Here is a 23896-nt window from a genome sequence, read left to right on the forward strand (position 1 = left end):
CTTCCATGTCTCCTGCTGGCACTTTTTGTCTTTTTTTTTTTTTTGTAGCATAGAAGGTTTATTAAATCTTTCTCCTTCTTATTGGCGCCTGTTAATCCATTCACTAAGAACTTAGTGGTTTGGTCCCCCTGAAGTGCTATTATCTGTTTCATTCTCTGTATTAGAGTCCATGTGATTGAGTCAAGTTTGAATGACTTCTCTCGGCTGTAACTTGCGATCGCAGGAGGTCTCAGAACTAAGACTCTGTGTGATTTAAACTATTGGCATGTCTGGACAATATGACAAAAGTTTTTCCAAATGACAGTAACTTTTGAGGGGTTATCCAGATTTAGAAAAACAGAACCGATTTTCTCAAAAACAGCACCACATCTGTCCTCAGGACAGGTGTGGTACTGTTTTCAGAAGAAATCAGCTGCTAAGAATAAAAAATAAACAATACTTACCTATTCTAGTCCTCTGAAGCCATGTCCACAGTTCTGCTGTGTAACCCCCCTAAGCTTGTCAGTAGCAGCAGTTTAGTGTACTCCTTATATGCTGTGCAGCTTCTTCTTTTATTTCTGCTTACATAACACCTTGCAAACCCAATGCATCGGTACTCAACTATCTCTTCACATCTCTAGTATTATACTGTGTAAATCATCAACCCAACACAGTGCCAGCCTATTCGATGTGTTTTTACCAGTACTATGTTATAGCATAGCTGAGAGGGGTATGTGTTATGCTGTGATTGGACCAATAAGTAAGGGAAAGGAAGTCCAGGTGTGAGTACTGCTGGCAAACAGTTCTGCTTTGGCCCTAAAATATAGTGAATGAGAAATAGCTGTGCTCCATGGAGGGGGCTAAAATGAGCTCAATAACAGCAGTGAGAACTAGAGTGAACAGAATTTGGCGAAATATAATTTTTTTTTAATATATATCAAGCAGAATTTGCTTTATTAAATATACATAAGATATATATATATATATATATATATATATATATATATATATATATATATATCTCAAATGGCTGGCATTTGGGCACTCGGTAAGTCAAGTCAAGTCACTCTGCTGAGACGAGTAGTCAACGACCTGATCAAAACCTGGAAACATATAATGACACCAGGACCAAGAAGCCACCAGTAAAGAGGGACATCTTGTTGGTTACAGCAGAATTGCATAAATCTTCATTACAGCAATATTGAGTAGCTGAAGAAGCCCCAATAGGCAAATGACCCCGACCACAATCTGATGGACGAGTACACTTTTGGTAAAGCTTATCGAAATAACCTTCAAGAGAGAGAGAGAGAGAGAATAAGATCGTGCAGTATAAAGTACAGATTTGTGAGATAAATATTATAATGGGATTAAGACATTTCATCACTTGAATATCATCCATCAGGACAGTAGTTGAAGCTCAAGTTGTTCTCATACAAAGCTATAAATCCCCTGCATAGATAATAGCCAGAACAGAGTCTCCTCTAAAAGGAAGAGTCGCCCATCTCTAGACAGCTGCTTCGAGGTTCTTGTTCCTTCTTGTGCACCACTCCAGTATTCCTTCTCGAGGAGAGCTCGTTAAATGAAAACGGTCACCCGTTCATACGCATTATAACACGATACACCGTGTATAGTGCGGGTGAACAGGAGACTGATGTGGGGTCTCGCAATGCTATACCTACCTGCAGTCCGGAGCCCCACTTACATATTTATGAGCGCCGGTCACATGAGCACTCGTGCCTACTGAGCGCTCACGTGAGCAGCGCTTATAAATATTTAAATCTAGCCAGCGGGCCCGCCTCAAAGCACAAGTCAGTGCTGGAAGAGGGGGACCTTCGGGGGATCGGAGCACCAGACTGCAGGTAGGTATAGCAGTCCGAGACCCCACATCGGTCTCCTGTTCACCCGCACTATACCCCGGTGTATTGGGTTATAGTGCGGGTGAACGGGTGACCGTTTTCCTTTAATGAGAATCAGTATCCTCCATAGCTGCAGCTCCCAAACCTGTACCTTGTGTTCATAAGGGACAAGAACATCAAAACAGCTTTAAAGGGGTACTCCACTGGTAGTTCCGAATGCTGGGTGCGGGCTGTGGGGGTCGTGACGTAACGGCCACGCCCCTCGTGACGTCACACCACACCCCCTCAATGCAAGTCTATGGGAGGGGGCGTGATGCATGTCACGCCCCCTCCCATAGACTTGCATTGAGGGGGCGGGGCGTGACATCACGAGCGGCGTGGCCGTGACGACCCCCGCAGCCCGCACCCATTGTTCGGAACTAAATGTTTCGGACGCTGGGGCAGTGGAGTACCCCTTTAAAGAGATGGGTAACTCTTGGTTATGGTATTATCTTCTCTGCCTTTTGGCTAAGATCAAGTGTAGTATCTGTTCTTATCAGTGGTAGATGCCAGGGGCACTGAGACTGGATGGATCTACACAGAGGGCTATTAGGGACTGGTTTGGACAAAGCTCAAGTTACAGAAGTGCCCTACAAGTGGTGACCCCGGGGTGCAGGAACACAGTGTGGGTGGGATCCCACTGGGGAGAGGCACTGTGTACACGTTTCATTTTTACCCTACTGAGCACACATCTCTAATTGCCCGATTCTGTGGTATTTCCTAATATCTACCGTTCATCATGTGACCTGTAGAGTCAGGCAATGGCAGCTGCCCTGGCGGAGATGAGTGGTGTGTGTATACAGGCAGGTACTTGTGTGAATAATGTGCACCACACCACTTCCACATCATGATGGGGATAGTTTTAGTCTGCTGTCTGACTCTGAGGGGACATATTAGTGGTTATTGAAGGGGCATTCCGAGTAAAGAAGGAATATGATATCTGGCTGGTGGCTACAGGGAGGTGGGATCATTATGACTGTGTAAGGGGGGGGGGGCATAGGGGCTACAGAGGGGATGGGGGCATTATGACTGTACAGGGGGTATAGTGACTATAAAGGGGAAAAACTGCCCAATCTGTAGCCACTATGGCCTCTGTACAGTCATAATTCCCTCTCTGTAACCAGTAATATGCCCCCTGTATGCCCTATGTAGCCACAATGCCCCCTGTAGAGTCATAATGCCCCTTTTGTAGCCACTAATATGCCCCTTGTATAGTAGGGGCATATTATTGGCTACAGAGGGGCATTATGATGTGTACAGGGGGCATAGCTACTACAGGGGGGCATTATGACTGTACAGGGGACATATTACTGTCTGGTTACAGAGGGGGAATTATAACTGTGTACAGTGGGCATAGTGACTACAATGAGGCCTTATGACTGTACAGGGGGTATGGTGGCTACAAAGGGGGCATTATGAGTGTACAGGGGGCATTATGATTGTATATAGGGGCATAGTGGCTAAAGAGGAGGCATTATGACTGCAAAAGGGGGCATAGTGGCTACAGAGTGGGCATTATGACTGCACAGGAGCAAAAATAAATTAAGCAATAATGAAGCTAAATTTTTTACTGTCATGCAATATTGAACGGTTCTGTTCCAATTTGGCTCCTCTCCCTTTGGACCTCCCCTTTTGTGGCTCCACCCCTGCATAGCCACACCCATTGCTATCTTCCCCCAGATTTGTGGGGGTTCCTATGCCCTTGTGTAGGTGTACTTACCGATCTCCACAATAGCTATGAAGCAGGAATCTCCTGGAGGACATGTCCTGATAGTTGTACTTGTACATTCCGGAGGATCCCTGCATGTATAGCATCTCAGGGAATCAACTGCAAAGAGAGAAAATACTCTACATCAAACCGCAGGCCTATAAAATGTCCATCCGGAGCCCAATTCTAGCGCCATAATCTGTTATCGGGTTCTTCACATTTATCTTTTGTGCCAGGTTGTAGTATTTTATACTACAACCGTAGTCCGTAACTTGGTGTCAGAGTCATTATTGCCTCCGGGTGATATTGAGGAAAAACCACGCCCTGGCGTCATGAATATAAGGGGTTAATGCCATCTGCCCCTAGGGTAATTCCATCTGCCATGCATCACACCCTCTACCACATAAGGAATATTAGTAGTGTTCTAAAACTACTGCTGTTCACTAATACAAATAGACAAACAAGAGGACACATAGGAGTGTCAACTCCTCATACACTACTACACCAATAGACAGTCTGGGGACAGTATAATAGAGACAGGTGCTGGCACCTCTACCTTTATACCCAACCTTACTTACCAGTCTGAAAGCTGAACAAGAGGAGAATGGAAATGGATAAGAGTTGTGTGAGCCCCATGGTGGTCTGATGTCTCTGCTTCCAATACAATTGGGACCTCTTCCCTTTTCTCCTTTTATAGCTCTAGTCATCCTAGTGGTTGCAGCATTTAGTGCAGGAAACAGGAGGATTTCAAAATAAAGACGTTTTTGCCTACAGATGATTGTATGACAGACGAATCCTATGACATTCGTTGCAAAAAGTTTTTGCCCAAAAGTGGACAAGTCCTTTAGACATCAATGACTCCCAAAATAGCGCTATTAATGTTATTGTTGCTCCCCACTGTTGTCATCTCTTCTGTTTACAATGGAGGTGTGACAGCTAAGCCGGCTGAATTCTAATGGATACCTTTGACTTTCAGGGCATGAAATGGGAACAGAGATCACAAATACACATCAAGAGGAACATAGGAACCTTTTGACTACAAAGCATTGGTGCAGGAATTAGATTTTCAGTGCACGTGGGTTCTTTAAGAGTCCAAAAGTCCATGGTCCCACAAGGTAGCACAGCCAGTGGAGGACAACAGCAAGGAGGATGCCGTAACAGAGAACCAAGAGATGACCGCAGTGGGTAGCATTGTTGGTGTCGTACTTAGGATCTGTGGCAGTAGAGAGGGAGACACCATATTTTCCATGGTGTTGGATACCAGATTGCTAAACATACCGACATTGACCTTAAAGGAGTTGTCTATTGAAAGAAACAACCTGTGTATAGTATCAACATTATAATAAAGCAATTTACTAATTTAATGTTATTAGCTATAGTGCAGAGATCTTCCATATTAGCTGTGCTGTCTAGCTTCTAATCTGTGGCATCACCCTTCCTCCCCTTCTGTCAGCACAGGACGATCTCAGTGATATTACTGCAAATGTTGTGACCAATTAGATAAGGCAGCAGGGAGCCTGATCTCATTTATAATTCTATCCATTAGAACAGGCATCCTGCTGCCTTATTAAATGAGTCATAAATGTAATGAGCAATAATACCAGCACTTTCATTCACATTACTGGCTTTGTCCTGAGCAGACAGGAGGAGAGGGGAGAGCAGGAATGGGAGCTCTGCATTCAGAGAGTGTGATGTGATGTCACAGCTACAAGCCAAACAGTTCAGCTTATATGCAAGTTGCTTTATAAAACTTTTTGACAGCATACACAAATCTTCCATGTTCTTATGTATCTGCTACACAAGTTCTTGAGTTGAGAATTCCACAGCTTTACTGCTCTTACTGTAAAGAATCCTTTAAATTAGTGGAGATTGCACTTTTTTTTTTTTTTATTCAGCCAGATAGCTAGTCAGCCAGATAGCATCATTATTAATCACTAGAGTCCTCAGTCAGGAAATTCAGCAAGTCTGCCGTCTTCTGCTTGTCACGGAATGGTGCAGTCATAGTGTAGAATTTATGGTGGAATTTGAAGAAGAAATCGGGGAGGATCAGGAAATGCTGCAGAGGAAGTTCAGCCACTTTGGGGTTTGATCTGCGCAAAAATTCAACGTGGATTCCACATCAAATCCTCTCCAAACTCATTTTGTCAGAAAAATGTTAGTTCTACTGGTTTTTACCGTGGATTCCTCCAGAAAAATGAACGTGTTAGATGCAGAATACAATTCAGCATCAGATGTCATCTGCGTAAATTTCACAGTTTGAACAGAGTGGCGGAAAGACCATTAAAATCAATGGAACAGTAATTCAAGGCGGAATTGGAGATGGACACTGGAGCGGAATTATGCAAGTAAATTCCTCGTAGGTTCCTCAGTGTGAACATACCTTTATAGTATAATCATTCTCATAGAAGCCAAAACACTCCCCATTGTTAAACATTCAGTTTTTTTTATTGAATTACACAAAGAACATAAGTGCATAACAAAACGATCACGGACAGACATCCACAGGGATTGCTCCGCTGGGCAATGGTTTTGCACTGTGCTAGCGCTTCAACTGGCCCATCTAAGGGGAAGTTGAAGCGTTAGCACAGCCCAAACGGCAACTGTTGTCCAGCGAAGCAACATAAGTGTCAGGTTCTTTATAGTAAACGTTAGTTACAGTCAGCGTAGCCCTCAGCTATGGTGGAGTTCTCTTGCTCAATAATTAGAAAGTGCTATAGAGAAACCCAAGATGACTGTTCATAAAAAGGTCCAACCGCCAATAGACAGGACATGGGGATAAACTGGCAGTTGAATAACATTAGTAATTCTCGTTGCATAACTGGATTTTGAAATTATTTTTAAGCAAAGTGATGAGGACGGTTAATACTGGATTTTTTTTTTTTTTTTTTTTTTTATTGGGCCTGTAGTGTCCCAGTGTTCCAGCTGAAATCTATAAGTCATGTGGCTGAGAGGAAAATTTTCTGCAAACAGAATAAATGTGTTTAGAGTACTATAGGTTTATTTGCAAAAGTGTTTTGAGCATTTCTTAACATTTATAGCATACACTAAAATGACACAGATTAATTATTGTACCAGATTAAAGATGCATTGGTCACATGATTCTCTCAAGTCAGTGGTTGTGGGAGAAGTCCCTAGTCCAGCCTCTATTCCCAGGAGAAGGGATGAACCAAAACCTATTATCTGGCCCACTTTTTCACCTGACAGACTGGTGATATGTGTGCTTACACTGAGGTCTGGGGCCGTACCATAAAAGAGAAGGGGGTGGTTGCAGTAGAGGACGTTGTAAACCCCAACTTGCCGGTGATTTTGGGCATGAACATGCTTCCAGAATTAGATAGATGATGGCTCAAAAGCTGGGACCCAAGGACTGGTAGGAGGTACCAAACCAATAACCCCCGAAAATAGCCCTACAAAGAACATAAGAGTGTAACTTACAGGACAACTTTTCTGAACTGATAGGGTGTGTGGGTTCAGTGAAGATTCCTCTATTTATATCCCTAGTTGAACAGGCTGGCCGGGAGGCCATGTTGCCCCTTCCAGTAGGTACTAGCTATCAAATACAGGGTGCTGTAGTTATGATTGACCCAATGGTGCAAAAAGAGGGGGTGGCAGTAGGTTAAACCCTGGGTACAGTTCTAAAGGAAGGGTTCTGGTAACATGTATGAACCTTAATAATTTTGATGTGACTCCAAGGGAAGTGATTACCAGCGTATATCCAATCGAGGGAGTGCAGATAGCTCAGGAACAGCATTAATGTGTCGAGCCTACTGACACTCATATGCTCACTCTTACCCTATGTCAAATAGATGTTTGCATAGAGCCAATGACTGGTGGGAAACTGTTGGAGAAGGTACACCTGGACATAACCTACCTGTCCCTGAGGGTGCAGAACCAGTTAACTCAAGTTCTGGGAGCGCACACAAATATTTTTTCCCACTATGAAGCTGATTCTGGGGTGACACAGACACTGGAGCATGAAATCCTGACAGAGGAGGCAACACCCATCTGACAGTGCCAAGAGGGGAAAATGCTACCCAAACAGATATAGGAAAGTCAAGTGCTAAAGCCCAGTAAAAGCCCATGGGCATCTCCCATTGTGTGGGTCAAAAAGAAGGACAGGGCCATAAGATCCTGTGTCAGTTATTGATGCCTGAATGACTGTACGGTATGTGATGCCTATCCATTTCCCCGGATTGAAGACTTCTTGGCAGCGCTGGGACCCAGACAATCTGACTAGTGGGTAATTGTGGTGGCCCAGTACAGGAGTTGCACCCCTTTACCCTTGCTGCCCTGTCAGGCAGGCTCCATGTCAGTGACCTCTGGGCCCCCCATGTACTTGTGTCTTATGTATTATCTTAAGTGCCTATGTTATTTAGTGTAATGTACATATATTGTTGTGGTGTCTCAGTACTGGACATGGTCCTGTACCTTGTGTCGTAAGTCCCCATAGTCAGAGTTCCTTCGTGCTGTTAGGATTCTCTCAGTGGGATAACCCTCAGTCACCTCATCAAAATGTAATTTATTGTATATATTTAATATGTTTAATAATATAACGGTTACTTACAGAACCTTAGGTCATGTGATCTATAGTAAATGTGTTATGCTAACGTTAAGGACCTTTTAGGTCATGTGGGACCCCTCCAGAGTCCCCCCCCCCAAGGGCTAAATGCTAAAGTTAAGGACCTTTTAGACCTGTGGGACCCCTCCAGAGTCCCCCCCCCCCCCCCCATGTAAGCCCCGGGTGAAGTCTTTGCTGAGTTGCATTGAGGTCAAGTCCTGAGAGAGTGTCTGGTGTCCTAAGAAGGCCCAAAGTCTACCACTCAGCCACAGATCCACAGGTCTACTGCCCCACAGGAGAAAGTCAAAACCTGGTAAGCTGCAAACAGGATGAAGTCTGTCATAGTCAGTCTCAGTCAAGTCAGTCCAAGTCAATCTGTCTCAAGTCAGTGTGGCCCTGCATCAAATTGTCCAAGTACACCATAAGTCCCAGCAAGCCCTGTGGTCTCTGAAAACACTGGTCACCTCCTTGGGCCTTGCCAAGCTGTATAGACTGTTATACCTGTCTTACTCAATAAAGCTGCAGTCGTTCCGTAACCTAGCGTCAGAGTCATTATTTGCCCCCATGCCTAGCCCAGGATCCAGCAGTATACCTTTGGGTGGTGTAGTGGTTAAACCATGCCCTGGCGTCACGAACACAAGGGGTTAATGCCATTTGCCTCCAGGGTAATTCCAGCTGTCCTCATCACACCCTCACCACATAATGTCAGGTCCCGGTCACAGAAAAGGACTGGGAGAAAACAATGTATTTCACACCTATGGTTCTGTACGAGTTTCTGAGAATGCCCTTTTGGCTGAACATTGCTCCAGAAACCTTTTAGAGGCTAATAGATCTGTGCCCAAGGGAAATAAATCACAAGTGCGTATCTACCTTGATGACATTATCATGTTCTCTGCCTGTTTTAAAGAACATCTGGAGCAGCTGAATTGGGTCACAAGTGTCATCTGTTAAGGGAGAGCCTTGAGTACTTGGGCAACAAGGTTTCCAAAGAGGGAGTCTGACCCGTAGACTCAAAGATCTGAACATTTGCCTGTGCCCACAAAATGAAGATAATTATGGTCCATTCTGGGGCTGATCAACTACTACAGAAGGTTTATCATGGATTTTGCCAAGATGGCTGCACTGTTGTATGCCGTCTTGCTGGAGGCACATTTTGGGAGACAAAAGAGAGACTACTTCCTTGGGATGAGGAGGCTCCCCATGCTTTCTAAGAATTAAAGAGGTTGTTGACCAGTGCTCCCATAATAGCCTATGTTGACTTTACAAAGCCCGTTGTGTTATAGATGGGTGGGAGCCTTCAGGGATTGGGCTCAGTGCCCACCAAGGTGCAGGAAGGTTGAGAGATCGAGTGATTACAGAAATGATGACAGACAAAAACTCATTGATTCACCTGGACACAGCCAAGTATGGAGCTTTGGAACAGCAGTGAATGGCTCGCCTCAACAAGTTCACATCCAAATCACAAGTCACCAGCTCTGCCAGGAGAACACCAATGCTGACGCTCTGCCCCAGACCCCTGTGGAGGGTCCTAGGGGGCTCACTGAGCTCGACCAGGGGGGAAATAAGACTCCAGACTTCATGCAGGTGACTCCAGTATGGGAAGTCACTCTAATCCTGTGACTAGTGTGTGGTGCCCCAGCACAAAAGGCTGTCCGGTGGGCTTCGGACTTCCTCGGGCGGACCTGCAGCACAGGTTTTGGGCCCCCCTAAAGGACTGGTCGTTATTGTTATTATGTTTAAGCACTTTATCAGATGTTCAATATATTTTCATATGTATGTGTTATGTGTTAAATTATGTGTTGTACCTTTAAGAGAGTGGAACAGTGCAAGCCCATGTGACCCTGCATGCCCAATGGGAAACCATAATTGCTTGCTCTATAGTGTAGTGAGGGAGGAGTTTCCCCAGTCTAAGCTGAGTCTACGCAGAGCACAAGTGTAGTAAAGATGTGGGCTGTATGTGGAGAAGCTCAGAGGGAAGAACAGAACAAATTTATCATTCCAAGTCTTATCCAGTCATTCTACACGGATCACCCGCACGGTGGAAATTCAAGCCTTAAGGGAGAAAGCTACAGGACCTTGTCAGAATCCTAACAACCTGGAAAAAGCTTAAAGGGGTACTCCACCCCTAGACATTTTATCCCCTATCCAAAGGATAGGGGATAAGCTGTCTGATCGCGGGGGTCCCGCCGCTGGGGACCCCTGAAATATAGCACGCAGCACCCACCTGTTACTGCTCCGGAAGCACTGGAGGGTCTGGCTCCCGACCACGGGAACGGAAGATCGTGACATCACGACTCCGCCCCTGTGTGATGTCACACCCCGCCCCCTCAATGCAAGTCTATGGGAGGGGGCGTGACATCCGTCACGCCCCCTCTCATAGACTTGCATTGAGGGGGCGGGGCGTGACGTCGCACGGGGCGGAGTCGGGACGTCACGATCTTCTATCCCCGTTGTCGGGAGCCAGACCCTCCAGCGTTTCCGGAGTAGTAACAGGTGAGTGCTGCGTTTTATATTGCGGGGGTCCCAAGCGGCGGGACCCCCGCGATCAGACATCTTATCCCCTATCCTTTGGATAGGGGATAAGATGTCTAGGGGGGGAGTACCCCTTTAAGCTTATTAATCTATTGGGTGAAAAGCACTATAAGTCCCAGCAAGGCAACAGGGCTCCCAAGGGGTGACACTGCATCCTCTGCACCATACAGTTGGCATGTAATACCATCTGCACCCAGCATAGTAAAAGACAGTTATCCATAACCTGACATTGGTGTGTTTCCTTACTCCCCGTGTCTGGCCCAGGAAAGCTGTCTCCAACCTCGAACCGTGTATAGGCTAACGGTGCCCTGGTGTCACGAAGGGATCAGGTATTCCTAGCACCCCCCCGTGGCTACCACAAGCGCATGAGGCTTCTGCTCCAATAGAAGGGACCAGTGAAGAGAGGCAGGAACACAAACCTCGGGACCAACAGAATAACAGAGTGAAGGAATGGCCACAGGGTGATTACCACATGAGATGGGGGGAGCTAGAGGCCCTGAGCCCTGATGGTAAGAAGCTGTGGCAGCAGGAAGACTGTCAGACTATACGAGAAGAAGTCTGCAGTGAAAGAGTCTAATGTCCTACTGACATGGGGTCCACTTGCCAAATGGTGTTACCCGCTGACAACGTGAAAAAAAGTCATTGAGTGGATGCACTGTTCCCATTTTATTACCATTCCAATTTCCAGAAATAAGAGAAGATGTGTTAGATCTGCCTTAGTTCCGTCTTGGAAAAAGTTTGGCTAGAGCTGAAGACTATCAGGCCCCAGTTGATAATATTCCATCTCCTAAACCACATAATCTCTCCGCAAAATCATTAATGTCAATTACGACCTCAGTGTAGGTACATAGGACTAGGATTTAGCTGTGTTACATTTACAACTAGTTCATATGACTGACAGAATGTTTTTTATTTGATTGGCTTTACCAACACAACCTTGGCACTGTTCTATTAGTGTGCCACTAGATGGCAGTGTGCTACTGTACATCAAAGCCCTCTAGTGTTCAAACTCGGAACAGCAATTGCCTGGCTGGGAAATAGTCTTCTATTCTGTCTGTAATTAGGAAGAACTCTATGGCACAAAATGGAAACAAAGGGAAATTCAGTTTTCTTTCTGTAAAAATTAAACCAAAACTGTTCCTATTGGAAACTCCATTATATTCGTTAATTTCTAACGATAATTTGTTTTTCCTTAGTCCTAACAGTGGCACATATGGGGTATTTTGCCTCCCGTGAAACTGGTTAGGACCGGTGGAAATTTATTGACAACCTCAAATTATTAATTGTTTTAGACCCTCCCACCTCCCCCATAAAAGGAGGAGAGAAACCCAACCCCCTTGTGTTATAGCAGGCAGAAGAAGAAAAAACAACAAAAAATAGGGAGGGATTGTTGAGCCATTGTTAGGACTAAGGGAAAACAAATTATCTTTAGAAATTAACAATTCCCTTATGTCCTATACAGGGGCACATATGGGGATTTAGCAAGAAGATAGCCCCATGGGAGGGCACTCATGCCTGGCCGAGGATAAAACAGCCTGCCCGCTGCTCAACGTTTGGAACAAACTGTTCCGAACACTAAAGCCGGTGCCGAGAGCTAGTGACGTCATAGCCCCGCCCCCTCATGATGTCATACCCTGCCCGCTCCAGCGTTCGGAACAGTTTGTTCCAAATGCTGAGCAGCGGAGTACCCCTTTAAGCCTCACTAAGCGCATGATGGCGCGAAGTAGCTTACGGAGATATATCAAAACCTGTGCATAGGAAAAGTTGCCCCGTTGCCCATAGCAACCAATCAGATCGCTTCTTTCATTTTGCAGAGGCCTTGTTAAAAATGAAAGAAGCAATCAAGGTTTTGAGAAATCTCCCCCATAGAGTGTATATATATATATATATATATATATATATATATATATATATTAACCTGTCAACATGGAGAGCTGCCTCTGGGAGTTAATCTTTGTCGAACCGGATCCCGTGGTTAGTGAGGCAAATGATGATGTCGTTTGGGTGTTTTATTAATTGATGTCCTTTTTCACCTTTTATTAATTTCTTTATTTGTTGTCATATTTCAAACCCTAGTGCAACCAATATGTGAGAGGTTAGCCGAGTTTATAAAGTACAAATAACATATAAACTAGTGCTAGAAATAAGAATAATATAAAAAGCAACTTGTTTTTATTTAACCGCGTTCTGCGTCCTTATCTAGAGAGACTGTAATCGTCTTCCGGTCCAGGAATCATTAGTAATATGTAGATAATGTATTTTACATGTAATTGGTGAGTTTGATTTTATATCTTTAAGTAAGTTTTTGTAGTTTTACGTATTTATTGGGTTAATGTGTTTATGGCCGGAATTGCAATATGTGTTTTGATCTCCATCCGGTCTTTGTGTTATTTTTGAGCCAGAGGTCAGCATCATTCCGGGGCATCACTGTGTATAAATTGGTGTATTGACCTGTGTTATTGTAACGTACTGACCTGTGGATGTTATCCTGTAGGAAGATAAGATGTCTGACTGCGGGGGTCCCACCGCTGGGGACCCCTGCGATCTCGGCTGTGGCACCCCAGACATCCGGTGTATGGAGCGAACTTCGATGCTCGTGCCGTCACGGCCACGTCCCCTCAATGCAAGTCTATGGGAGGGGGCTTGATGGCCGTCACGCCCCCTCCCATAGACTTGCATTGAGGGGGCGTGGCCGTGACAGCACGAGCGTGGCATGGCCATGACGTCACGAGCCTCCGGGGTTGCACCTAACGTTCTAAACGACCACCGGCTGCAGAAGGGAGATCGCGGGGGTCCCCAGTGGCGGGACCCCCGCGATCAGACATCTTATCCCCTTATCTTCCTACAGGATAACATCCACTGGTCAGTACGTTACAATAACACATGTCAATACACCAATTTATACACAGTGATGCCCCGGAATGAAGCTACTGAGGAAGGGGTCATTTACTTTGCTCTTAAGCACCCCGAAACGCGTTTAGCCTTTGTGTAGAGTGACCACTCTATGGACTTTTATACCAACCAACACTAAAGATTGTTTTTAATCAAAAAACCGTCTCTGCCATCGGTATCTCTCACTGCTATCGAGGTCCGCCTGCTATGGGAGAACTGCTGATCCTGTGATCTGTTTCCGTCCACTGCTGACGTCACACGCTATCACCACGAGATAACCCAGCAGGAACCATCTACTTCGGTTACCTCCGATTTACTGCAGACGAGAACGTCATACACCGGGTTCGAGTGCCATCAGAACCAGACGTGCCGGCGCATGCAAGCGCTCACAAAGCAGCCCACCAGAGCGGGACCTCCAATTATCCGGTAATATTAATTTCATGTCACATTAATCCACCATCTGGAAATACTATTCTTATTCTCTGGACTATTCCATCTTCTTATTTGCTGGACTATTCCATCTGGTTTTCCGGACTATCAGATTTTCCAAATTGCCGGACTATCGGTCACAACACAATTTTACTGTCTATTCATTTTTGTTTTCTGCTCTCCACATTTATTCTTATGGCAACTGTTATTTTCCCCTGTGTGGGAAATATTTTATGCACTATATTTTATGCAACATAAGCTGTACTTTAATAAAACTTGGTTCATAATTGAAGCGCGGTCTCAGTCAACCAATTTATTAATGTGAATACTGCCCTTGAGGTGTAGGCAATTTTTGTATCAAATAATTTACAAATCTGTTTAACTTTCTGGCACCAGTTGATAAAAAAAAAAAAAAAAAAAAGTTTTCCATGGGAGTACCCCTTTAAGCCATTAGGCACCGATTCTGAAGGAGGCCGCCATAAACGGAATCTTCAGAATTTCCGTAATGTGAACAGGGCCTTAGATACTTAGAACAGATCTTTATTTCTTTATGTCTGTGAGAACTGCAGCTATTCAGGGTTTGAGGACAGCGTCACAGGCCAGACCGCATTTCTCAGGAAACAATATGTGGAAGAGCATAAAGAAGGTGAGCAATGAGAAGTCCTCTGATGACCAGATAGTCTCCGAGGAAACTGACGCGTTTCATCATCCAACATAGTATATTTATAGCTGTATCATTATAAGATTACAGTGTGAGTATCTGTGCAGTGACGGAAACCACAATCTCCACTTCCTCCTATATAGTAATTGTGAATATTTAAAACTTCCATGAGATAGCGGTGTAATACATACACATGGCAGAGTAAGACATATGTGTAGTGTGGTGTTGGACGGGGTAATGTGTAATTAACCTTATCGTGATGCCAGGGCGTGGTTGACCTATACACAACCTGAGGTAGGCCAGCTTCACCTGTGCCAGTCATGGGGCAAATAATCACTCCGACACAAGGTTACGGTTAACTGTCTTGCTTTACTGAGGTTGAAAAGATGGTGCAATCCGTTACAGCTCAGATTAGCGTGAAGGAGTTGCAGGGTGAACTTACTGAAGCTTATCAGCTTGCTGGGACTTATAGTTGATTGTGCTGTATATAATTGACTTGACTGGTAGGTAGCCCACACTATACTTTAGGGACTTGGACTTGACTAACTTGACTGAAGTAATGCTCGAGACTATAGGCTTACCGCAAGGCTTTGACTCTCACCTCGGTAGTGGGGTTAACTGGTAGTTGATGCAGGGTTGCTGGACTAGGCCTCAGACCTACTTTCAGATCCACCTCACAGACTTCATTCCTCACCAAACTGTACCTCAGCAGAACACTAAGAGACTGAACTGAACTCTGACCTCACTATATGAGGGAGGAATTTAGAGAGATCCCATTGGGCAGATAAGTCACATGTTCCCCACTGCATACTCCCCTTAACAACAAGGTCATTGACAACAGGTTTCTTAAGGTAACAAGTGCATAGAAAATACAATACATTAACCCTTATGTAACATTACATTATTTAGTGCATAATGGAGAGTTCTAAGGAGAGTGGGCCCAAGACGGACAGTGAAGCAGCATCTGCCAAACAGGATGGGCAGGAGTACAGAAGAACATATGATTCTGTACTGGGTCACCTCAGTAGAGTACATAGTCATAGGAGTAAATGAAATAGAAATGGTGGTACAATGCATAGACATAGCGATGTAATACGTTAAAATGGGAAATATTGGAAAATGGAGTAATGCTCAGACATAAGGATAAAATGCATAGATACAGGGATAAAATACAAAGACATAGGGGTATAAAACATAGGCATGGTGGTGTAATGCATAGGCAGAGAGGTGCGGAGTAATACGTAACACATTGCGGAGTTATAGGTAAACATATGTATAGGGTACATAGTCATGGTGGTGTTATGCATAGAATAGGTGGCCCAGTACGGGAGGTGTTACCCCCGTGCTCCTGCTGTCCTGTCAGGCAGCCTCCTTCAGTGTCCCCAAGGCCCCTGCACTTGTTTCCCCATTGTAAATATGTTTTACCATGTGAAGTGTTATAAAATGTAATGTTGCTTTAAGAGTTATACCATGTGATATGTCATGTGATTGTTACCCAGGAGGGACCAGTGACCAGGTGATCCTGGGGGTGACCTATGGGCTCCCTGCTAGTCTCCCCCATATAAGCCCTGGGTGGAGCTTCTCTTCTCTCTCTTCTGCTAAGGTCCAGTGCAGTCTTGTCTAGTGTGTGTGTCCAGAGTGTTGGAGACCTCAAAGTCCAGTCCTGCAGCCGCCATCAAGTCATGTAAGATAAAGTCACAGCTTTATGAGTCAAGTCAGTCCCTGTCATCTGTCAAGTCAGCGTGGTCTACATTCAATTGTCCAGTCCTACTACAAGTCCCAGCAAGTCCTTAAGGTCTCTGCGTCACTGGTCACCTCCTTGGGCCCTGGCTGAACTGTATAGACTTTACCATCTGTCTACCCACAGTAAAGCTACCGTTGTCCGTAACTTGGCGTCGGAGTCTTCATTGGGGCAAGCCTAGCCCAGGATACAGCGGTATATCTTCAGGTGGTTATAGGCTAAACCACACCCTGGCGTCACGAATACAAGGGGCTAATGCCATCTGCCCCTAGGGTAACAACATCTGCCCTGCACCACACACCCCGCCACCACATAGACGTAGAGGTGCACTACATACACACGGGGGAGTAACACATAGAAATCCAGTATGTGCAGAGTAATACGTAGGCATATGTGTACATAGTCATTGGATTAAATGATATAGACATGGTGGTGTAATATAGAGGTGCACCGAAATGGAAATTTCAGAACCGAAACGAAACCGAAATAAAAAAAAAATGTCCGGCCGAAACCGATACCGAAACCGAAAATGACTTCTCCTCGTCTTCTGGTAAAATGCAGCGCTCCGCTCATTAGATTCCCCCACATTAGATTGCCAGCTCCCCCACATTAGGTCGGGAGTTCCCCCACATTAATAGGCAGTTCCCCCACAATAGTAGGCAGCTCCCCCCACAATATTAGGCAGCTCCCCCCAACAATAGTAGGCAGCTCCCCCCAACAATAGTAGGCAGCTCCCCCCAACAATATTAGGCAGCTCCCCCCAACAATATTAGGCAGTTCCCCCCAACAATATTAGGCAGCTCCCCCCAACAATATTAGGCAGCTCCCCCCAACAATATTAGGCAGCTCCCCCCACATTTGTAGGCAGCTCCCCCCCACATTAGGTCAGCAGTTCCCCCACAATAGTTGGCAGGTTCCCCCACAATAGTAGGCAGTTCCCCCACAATATTAGGCAGCTACCCACAACAATATTAGGTAGCTCCCCCCACATTTGTAGGCAGCTCCCCCCACATTTGTAGGCAGCCCCCCCCCCATATTATTAGGCAGCTCCCCCCACAATATTAGGCAGCTCCCCCCCACAATATTAGGCAGCTCCCCCCCACATTAGGTCAGCAGTTCCCCCCACCCCACAGACATACAGCTTCCAGCCATATACAGTGTATGGCTGGAGGCTGTATGTCTGTACTGCTGCCCCCACAGTGATCCGGTCACCGCTCCTCCGGCCCGGGGTCAAATCTACTGCTATGGCCTATGGACCATATCAGTAGGTGCCGGGACCGGAGGAGTGGTGACTGGAACACTCAAGAAGATGACGCGGTCACTTACCAGGCCCCGGCCAGCGCGCGTTCTCCTGCGACGATCCTGCGGTCCTCCTGCGTCTCTATGGTTGTCAGTGACGTCCCGTGCGTACGACCATAGAGGCGGAGAAGCGAAGAACCGAAGGAGGATCGCAGGAGGACGCCGGGGAATGGTGAGTGACCGCCGGACATCCTTATGTCTTGAAAAGATTTTTCAGGGACACAGGGATGTCCGGGATAGGAATACTTCTTTTTATGTGCCCGGGCCGGCTCCCATGTGTGGCTGCAGGCGGGGGCCGGCCAGAGCATATAAAAACTAATACTGTATACTAAAAACCAGGGGGCCTCCAGCTGTTGTGAAACTACAACTCCCAGCATGCCCGGACAGACTTTGCCGGTCCGGGCATGCTGGGAGTTGTAGTTTCACAACAGCTGGAGGCCCCCTGGTTTTTAGTATACAGTATTAGGTTTTATATGCTCTGGTCGGCCCCCGCCTGCAGCCATACACGGGAGCCGGCCCGGGCACATAAAAAGAAGTATTCCTATCCCGGAGAGCGCGCCCCCCCAGATGTTGCGCCCGGCCCCCCCTGCACCGCCCACGAGTGCCTCTGCCACTGGCAGTGTTTGTAACTTGTGCTGTGGGCGGGCAGGGGAGGTGGTCATTATCGGCAAATTTTTTGTCGTTTCGGCATTTCCCCGAAACAGCTATTTTCAGCCGATATGTATCGGCCGCCGATATATCGGTGCATCCCTAGTGTAATACATAGAAACTATGGACTGGTGCATATACATAGGATTAAAATACATAGACATAGGGATATAACACGTACATGTGGTGGTATAGTACAGTATTTATTATCATCATGTGGAATGGATCTTTGACACGATGTTGTAGGTTATGTGGTAAATACCGGGGTCTTAAAGGCTTGAAAAATTCTAAATGCGAAACTGGGTGGTATATTATGTGAAGTCAGGGTACAGAACAGCTTAAAATCACTGGGATCACAAGAAAAATCTGTCTTTACTTCTTCACAAAACGCATAACAGGGAGACATGCAGGGGAGCGGGGGTATGGGTGAGGCGGGGGGCGAACAAGGGCGGGCTGCAATTGTTTCACGCCAGACTGGTGTTTCTTCTGGCCTGTAGGCACCAGTCTGGTGTGAAACAACTGTAGCCCGCCCTAGTTCGTCCCCCGCCTCACCTGTATCAGTTGTAGTTTTGCAACAGCTGGAAGTTCACAGTTTGGAGACCTAGCCACTATATAGAGGTTAAATAGACACAAATGAGATAAAAACATTAAATTACCATCTACTTCTTTCTAAAAACCTGATGTCTAACATAGCCATTAGATATTAATATTGCATGTTGCTACCTTACTATGAAGCATCCCAGTTTTGATATGAGAAGATAAGGACAGAACTTCACATAAAGAAAATTGAGGTCAGGGATTAGAAAACGGAGGCCCTGCATGACATGGGCAACTTGTGACCTGAGTGACATCATGACCAGGGCATCCTCGTTACTATGAATGGACAGGAAGGTGTGTCCTTCAGAATTTTTGGTGATTCATTTTCTTTGTTCATTCCTGAATTCCGGAATATGCAGTTTGTTGCTGCTTTAGTGACAAGGACATTGTTATTTTGGTTCCTTTTCCACATTAAAGGGATTATCCAGGAATAGAAAAACACAGCTACTATCTTTCAAAAACAGCTCCCCGTCTGTCTCCAGCTTGGGCGCGGTTCTGTAGCTTAGTTTCATTCAAGTGAATGGAGCCAAGTTGTAAAACCACGCCCAACCTGGAGACAGATGTGGAGCTATTTTTGAAAAGAAATTAGCAGTGTTTTTCTATTTCTGGATAACCCCTTTAAGCCAGTTTTACTTCTACTAAGGAAGGCCTGTTTCAGGCAGCCATAATACAGCTGGTTTTTAGGGTTGGTCTTGGCACTGTGACCAGAGATGGCTCTAGACATTGTGAGGCCTTTGGTGAAACTCGAACATAAGGCCCTCACTGACATTTATAATTAAAAAAGATATCCATGCTGCAAGATGGCCCTGCCATGGCCACAGCCAACTACAAGTGGGGGCGGGAAGATATAGGATTGTAATATAAATTCCCAGTAGACACATAATCCCCTCATTAGGTAGATGGCCCCAGTAGGTAGCTAAGTAATCTAGACAATAAAGCAAAAGTTCTGAAATCCAGCTCACCTCTACCCAATGGACTTGCATGGATCCTGCACACAGCTGAGTGCAATAGTAATCCAAAGAAGAAGCGTTGACCCAGCAATGTGTCAAACAAATCCAGCTTTATTGAAGGTTCACGTAAAAACAGGTACAGCAACCATAGCTAACATCATACGCGCTTCAGGCGCATGCACACCCTCCGTCAGTGACTAAGGGTGCGCATGTGCCTGAAACGCGTATGATGTTAGCTTTGGTTGCTGTACCTGTTTTTACGTGAACCTTCAATAAAGCAGGATTTGTTTGACACATTGCTGGATCAACGCTTCTTCTTAGGATAGCTAGGTAATCCCCCCTATTACATAGATGTCCCCAATAGGATGGTAAGTAAGCCCCATTATGTAGAAGCCCCAGTAGGTAGGTAGGTAACACTATTAGGTAGGCAATGCCCCCCTCCAATTAGATAGAGAGCCATCATTTGGTAGTACGGGATCACCCCCATTGAGATAGTAGCCCCGAATAGGTAGGTAGATAATTCCCTCCCCCCATTAGGTAGAAACTCCCAGTTGGTAGGTAGGGAATCCCAATATTAGGTAGAAGCCCACAGTAGGTAGGTCCCTTCAAAAAAAATTCATACATTGTGGAGGCCTTAGGCAGCCGCCTTATGAAAGCTGCGAAAAAAAATGTGAATATTACGAATATGCGAATTTAGCGAATATATGAGGAATATTCATCCATATATTCGCGAAATATCGCAAATTCGAATATGGTCTATGACGCTCAACATTAAAGATGAAAATCCCTGGGGTAATGACTTAACTTTGAAAGAAACTACAAAGGATTTAGGGAATACCAGCAGGACCCACAAGATGACCTTTTGGAGTTGCTCTGCTTCTGACACAATAACGGGTCAAAGTCCAGCATAGAACAACTCCCCTTGGATGTGACTATGGAGCCAGTGACTTCTCCCTAGGGCCTATTTCTATTGATGATCACAGCTAACCGATTAGATTTTATGGGCGATGTGTCCTGACACTATGACATCATGTATTTGTTCTGTATACATGGTTGGCCCAAGTAACTACAAGTCCAACTATAAACCAAGGGGAACTATTTCATTTAGAGTCCATTGCCATGTTGTGGCTTGAAGTCCTGATCTGATTCTGGCTAAAAGGGGTACTCCGCCCCTAGACATCTTATGCCCTATCCAAAGGATAGGGGATAAGATGTCTGATCATGGTGCCCCTGCGATCTTGGCTGCGGCTCCCCAGACATCCGGTGCACGGATCGAGCTTCAGATGACTGGCGATGCGAGGTGAAGGCTTGTGACGTCACGGTCACGCCCCGCTCGTGATGTCCCTTCAATGCAAGTCTATGGGAGGGGGCGTGACGGTAGTCACGCCCCCTCCCATAGACTTGCATTGAGGGGCGTGGCCCTCAATGCAAGTCTTTGCATCTCTGGCCTCTGGCACTGCACCCGACACTCTAAACGAACGCCGGGTGCCGGCAGGACCCCCGCAATCGGACATCTTATCCCCTATACTTTGGATAGGGGATAAGATGTCTACGGGCGAAGTACCCCTTTAAGTACCAGTCACCAGTGAAGTTGCTGGCATTGTGGTGTAGTCAACTAAAGTGGCATTTCCATCTCAGTTTTGTTATTCCCTCTTAACAGGATAGGGTATAACAAGCTGTTTGGTGGGGGTCTGACCAATGGGACCCTCACCGATGCTGTGATCAGGGACAAAATAATCTGGTAAAATTGTAAAGTCCAGCATTTGCTTGTAAATGTTTAAGACTCAGGGCACTCTGTATGCTCAAATAATGCCACCATATTGGGTTTTTTTGTGCCAAAATTGCTGAGTTTGCGCCAAATTTTACATCCCAGAAAATTCTGGTGGACACATCTCACAAAATATTCCATGTTTTCTAGTGCCCAGACAAGCGATAACTGTATAAATAAAACATTTCTGAGCTTAAAGGAGTACTCCGGTGGAAATTTTTTTTTTAAATCAACTGCTGCCAGAAAGATTTGTAAATTACTTCTATTAAAATATCTTCACCCTTCCTGTACTTTTTAGAGGCTGTATTCTACAGAGAAAATTCTTTTCTTTTTGAACTTCTTTTTTTTGTCTTGTCCACAGTGCTCTCTGGTGACACCTCTGTCTGTGTCAGGAACTGTCCAGAGAAGGATAGGTTTGCAATGGGGATTTTCTCCTGCTCTGGACAGTTCCTCTGGTGTCAGCAGAGAGCACTGTGGACAAGACAAAAAAGAAATTCAAAAATAAAATAATTTCCTCTGTAGCATACAGCTGCTAAAAAGTACTGGAAGGGTAAAGATTTTTTATTAGAAGTCATTTACAAATTTTTTTAACTTTCTGGCACCAGTTGATTTAAAAAAAATAAAAAATAAAGTTTTCCACCGGAGTACCCCCTTTAAGGGTGCGTTCCCACAGGGCGTATACGCAGCGTATTTGACGCTGCGCAAAATGTATGGCAGCAGCGGGAAATACGCTGCGTATCCCTTGCTCACTATACACACAGGGCTTTCCGGCGGCAGCCCTATGTGTGTAGTGAGTTTTGGAGGCGGGGCCGTGTGCCGGCGTATCTGTGACGCGCGGCTCCGCCTCCAAAACTCACTACACACATAGGGCTGTCGCCGGAAAGCCCTGTGTGTATAGAGAGCAAGGAATACGCAGCGTATTTCCCGCTGCTGCCATACATTTTGCGCAGCGTCAAATACGCTGCGTATACGCCCTGTGGGAACGCACCCTAAATGTGAGTGCAAGTGCAATGACCAAGAAAAAAATAAAATAAAATATATATATATATATATATATATATATATATATATATATATATATATTTTTTTTTTTTTTTTTTTCAATAATAATGATTTCTTTTTTTTTTAATAATTACTTAAATAACACCTTTTACAAAAAAAAACTAAAAAATTAAAACAATAAAACTACAACCATTTCTGTGATTTCTAGACTCAAAAAGCTTGAGTGAAATTTTTAATGTAAACTGGACTTTCTCCCCTTTGAAAATATATATGTATATACAAACAACAAAAAACGTGGTCTCAAATGGCTGGAAGTGCTCAACCCCAAATGCGGTTGTGCATTTATACTGGGGGAGCAGATCCTGCCCTTGTAGTCCGTTGCTAAGGGCGATCCCCAGCATAAAAATGCATACAATGGAGGATGCCTGCAGCGGACTACAAGTGCCACAATAGAATCCTACACCAGATAAACGGTGTGGATGTGTAACAATTAGAATAATACAATACAGGAATATGGGTGCACTACTGTGGTAGATGTAAACAATACATTGGCTAATCCCTCAACACTGATGTTAAAATTGAGACATTCGCCAGTATATCCTTATATGAAGGACACACCAGAGCCCGCACACCAACGCCAAGGTTTCTCAAATTGGTGCGAGACCTAACGCTAATCCTACCTGTGCTTGATAAGCAAAAGAGGGGCCAGTGGGCAATTACGGCAGCATTCGGCTGGCTCACAACTTCCTCCCAGATACCCTCCAGCATGACTGAGCACACATGCAATGGGAGGAGGGAGGCAAGCTGCAAGCCCCACCTGAGTTGGCTAATATGGGTGCCTGGCCTCACAGGTGCTACCTTAATGCTGCCTGGAAGATATTCAAGGCGCATTAATTTTGGAGTTTACACACCTTGCTTATCAAGCACAGGTAGGATTAGCGTAGGTCTCGCACCATCTTGAGAAACCTTGGCGTTGGTGTGCGGGCTCTGGTGTGTCCTTCATATAAGGATACACTGGCGAATGTCTCAATTTTAACATCAGTGTTGAGGGATTAGCCAATGTCATTGTTACATCTACCACAGTAGTGCACCCATATTCCTGTATTGTATATATATGTATATATATATGTAAAGCAGAAAATATACATGGACACGCCCACTTTTACAAAACTGCCGTGAACGGTGTAAACGGTGGCACAAAGCTCTTAGAAAATGTGGATGATCCTTTTTGCGGCAA

General features: G+C 45.2%; 1 protein-coding gene and 1 pseudogene across 1 annotated transcript; one reads left to right on the forward strand and one right to left on the reverse strand.

Annotated features, from left to right (window-relative positions):
- Positions 1–1075: 1075 nt before the first annotated feature.
- Positions 1076–4529, reverse strand: LOC130290583 (CD59 glycoprotein-like). Its single transcript, XM_056538413.1, has 3 exons — positions 4161–4529; positions 3595–3702; positions 1076–1269 (listed from the first exon to the last, which is right to left on the reverse strand). The coding sequence occupies exons 1-3, from the start codon at positions 4216–4218 to the stop codon at positions 1076–1078; spliced, it is 360 nt and encodes a 119-aa protein (XP_056394388.1). The 5' UTR covers positions 4219–4529.
- LOC130292083 (U2 spliceosomal RNA) lies at positions 2323–2436 on the forward strand (annotated as a pseudogene).
- Positions 4530–23896: the final 19367 nt, after the last annotated feature.

Source organism: Hyla sarda, chromosome 9 (genome assembly GCF_029499605.1).
Source record: "Hyla sarda isolate aHylSar1 chromosome 9, aHylSar1.hap1, whole genome shotgun sequence".
NCBI lineage: Eukaryota > Metazoa > Chordata > Amphibia > Anura > Hylidae > Hyla > Hyla sarda.

What these genes read in the sequence shown, in the direction of transcription:
- LOC130290583 (XM_056538413.1), bottom strand. Translation starts at nt 4,218, where the DNA reads ATGGGGCTCACACAACTCTTATCCATTTCCATTCTCCTCTTGTTCAGC. An exon ending in CTTGTTCAGCTTTCAGACTG is followed by an intron (nt 3,703 to 4,160) that starts GTAAGTAAGGTT and finishes CTCTCTTTGCAG; the next exon opens with TTGATTCCCTGAGATGCTAT. An exon ending in CATAGCTATTGTGGAGATCG is followed by an intron (nt 1,270 to 3,594) that starts GTAAGTACACCT and finishes TCTCTCTTGAAG; the next exon opens with GTTATTTCGATAAGCTTTAC.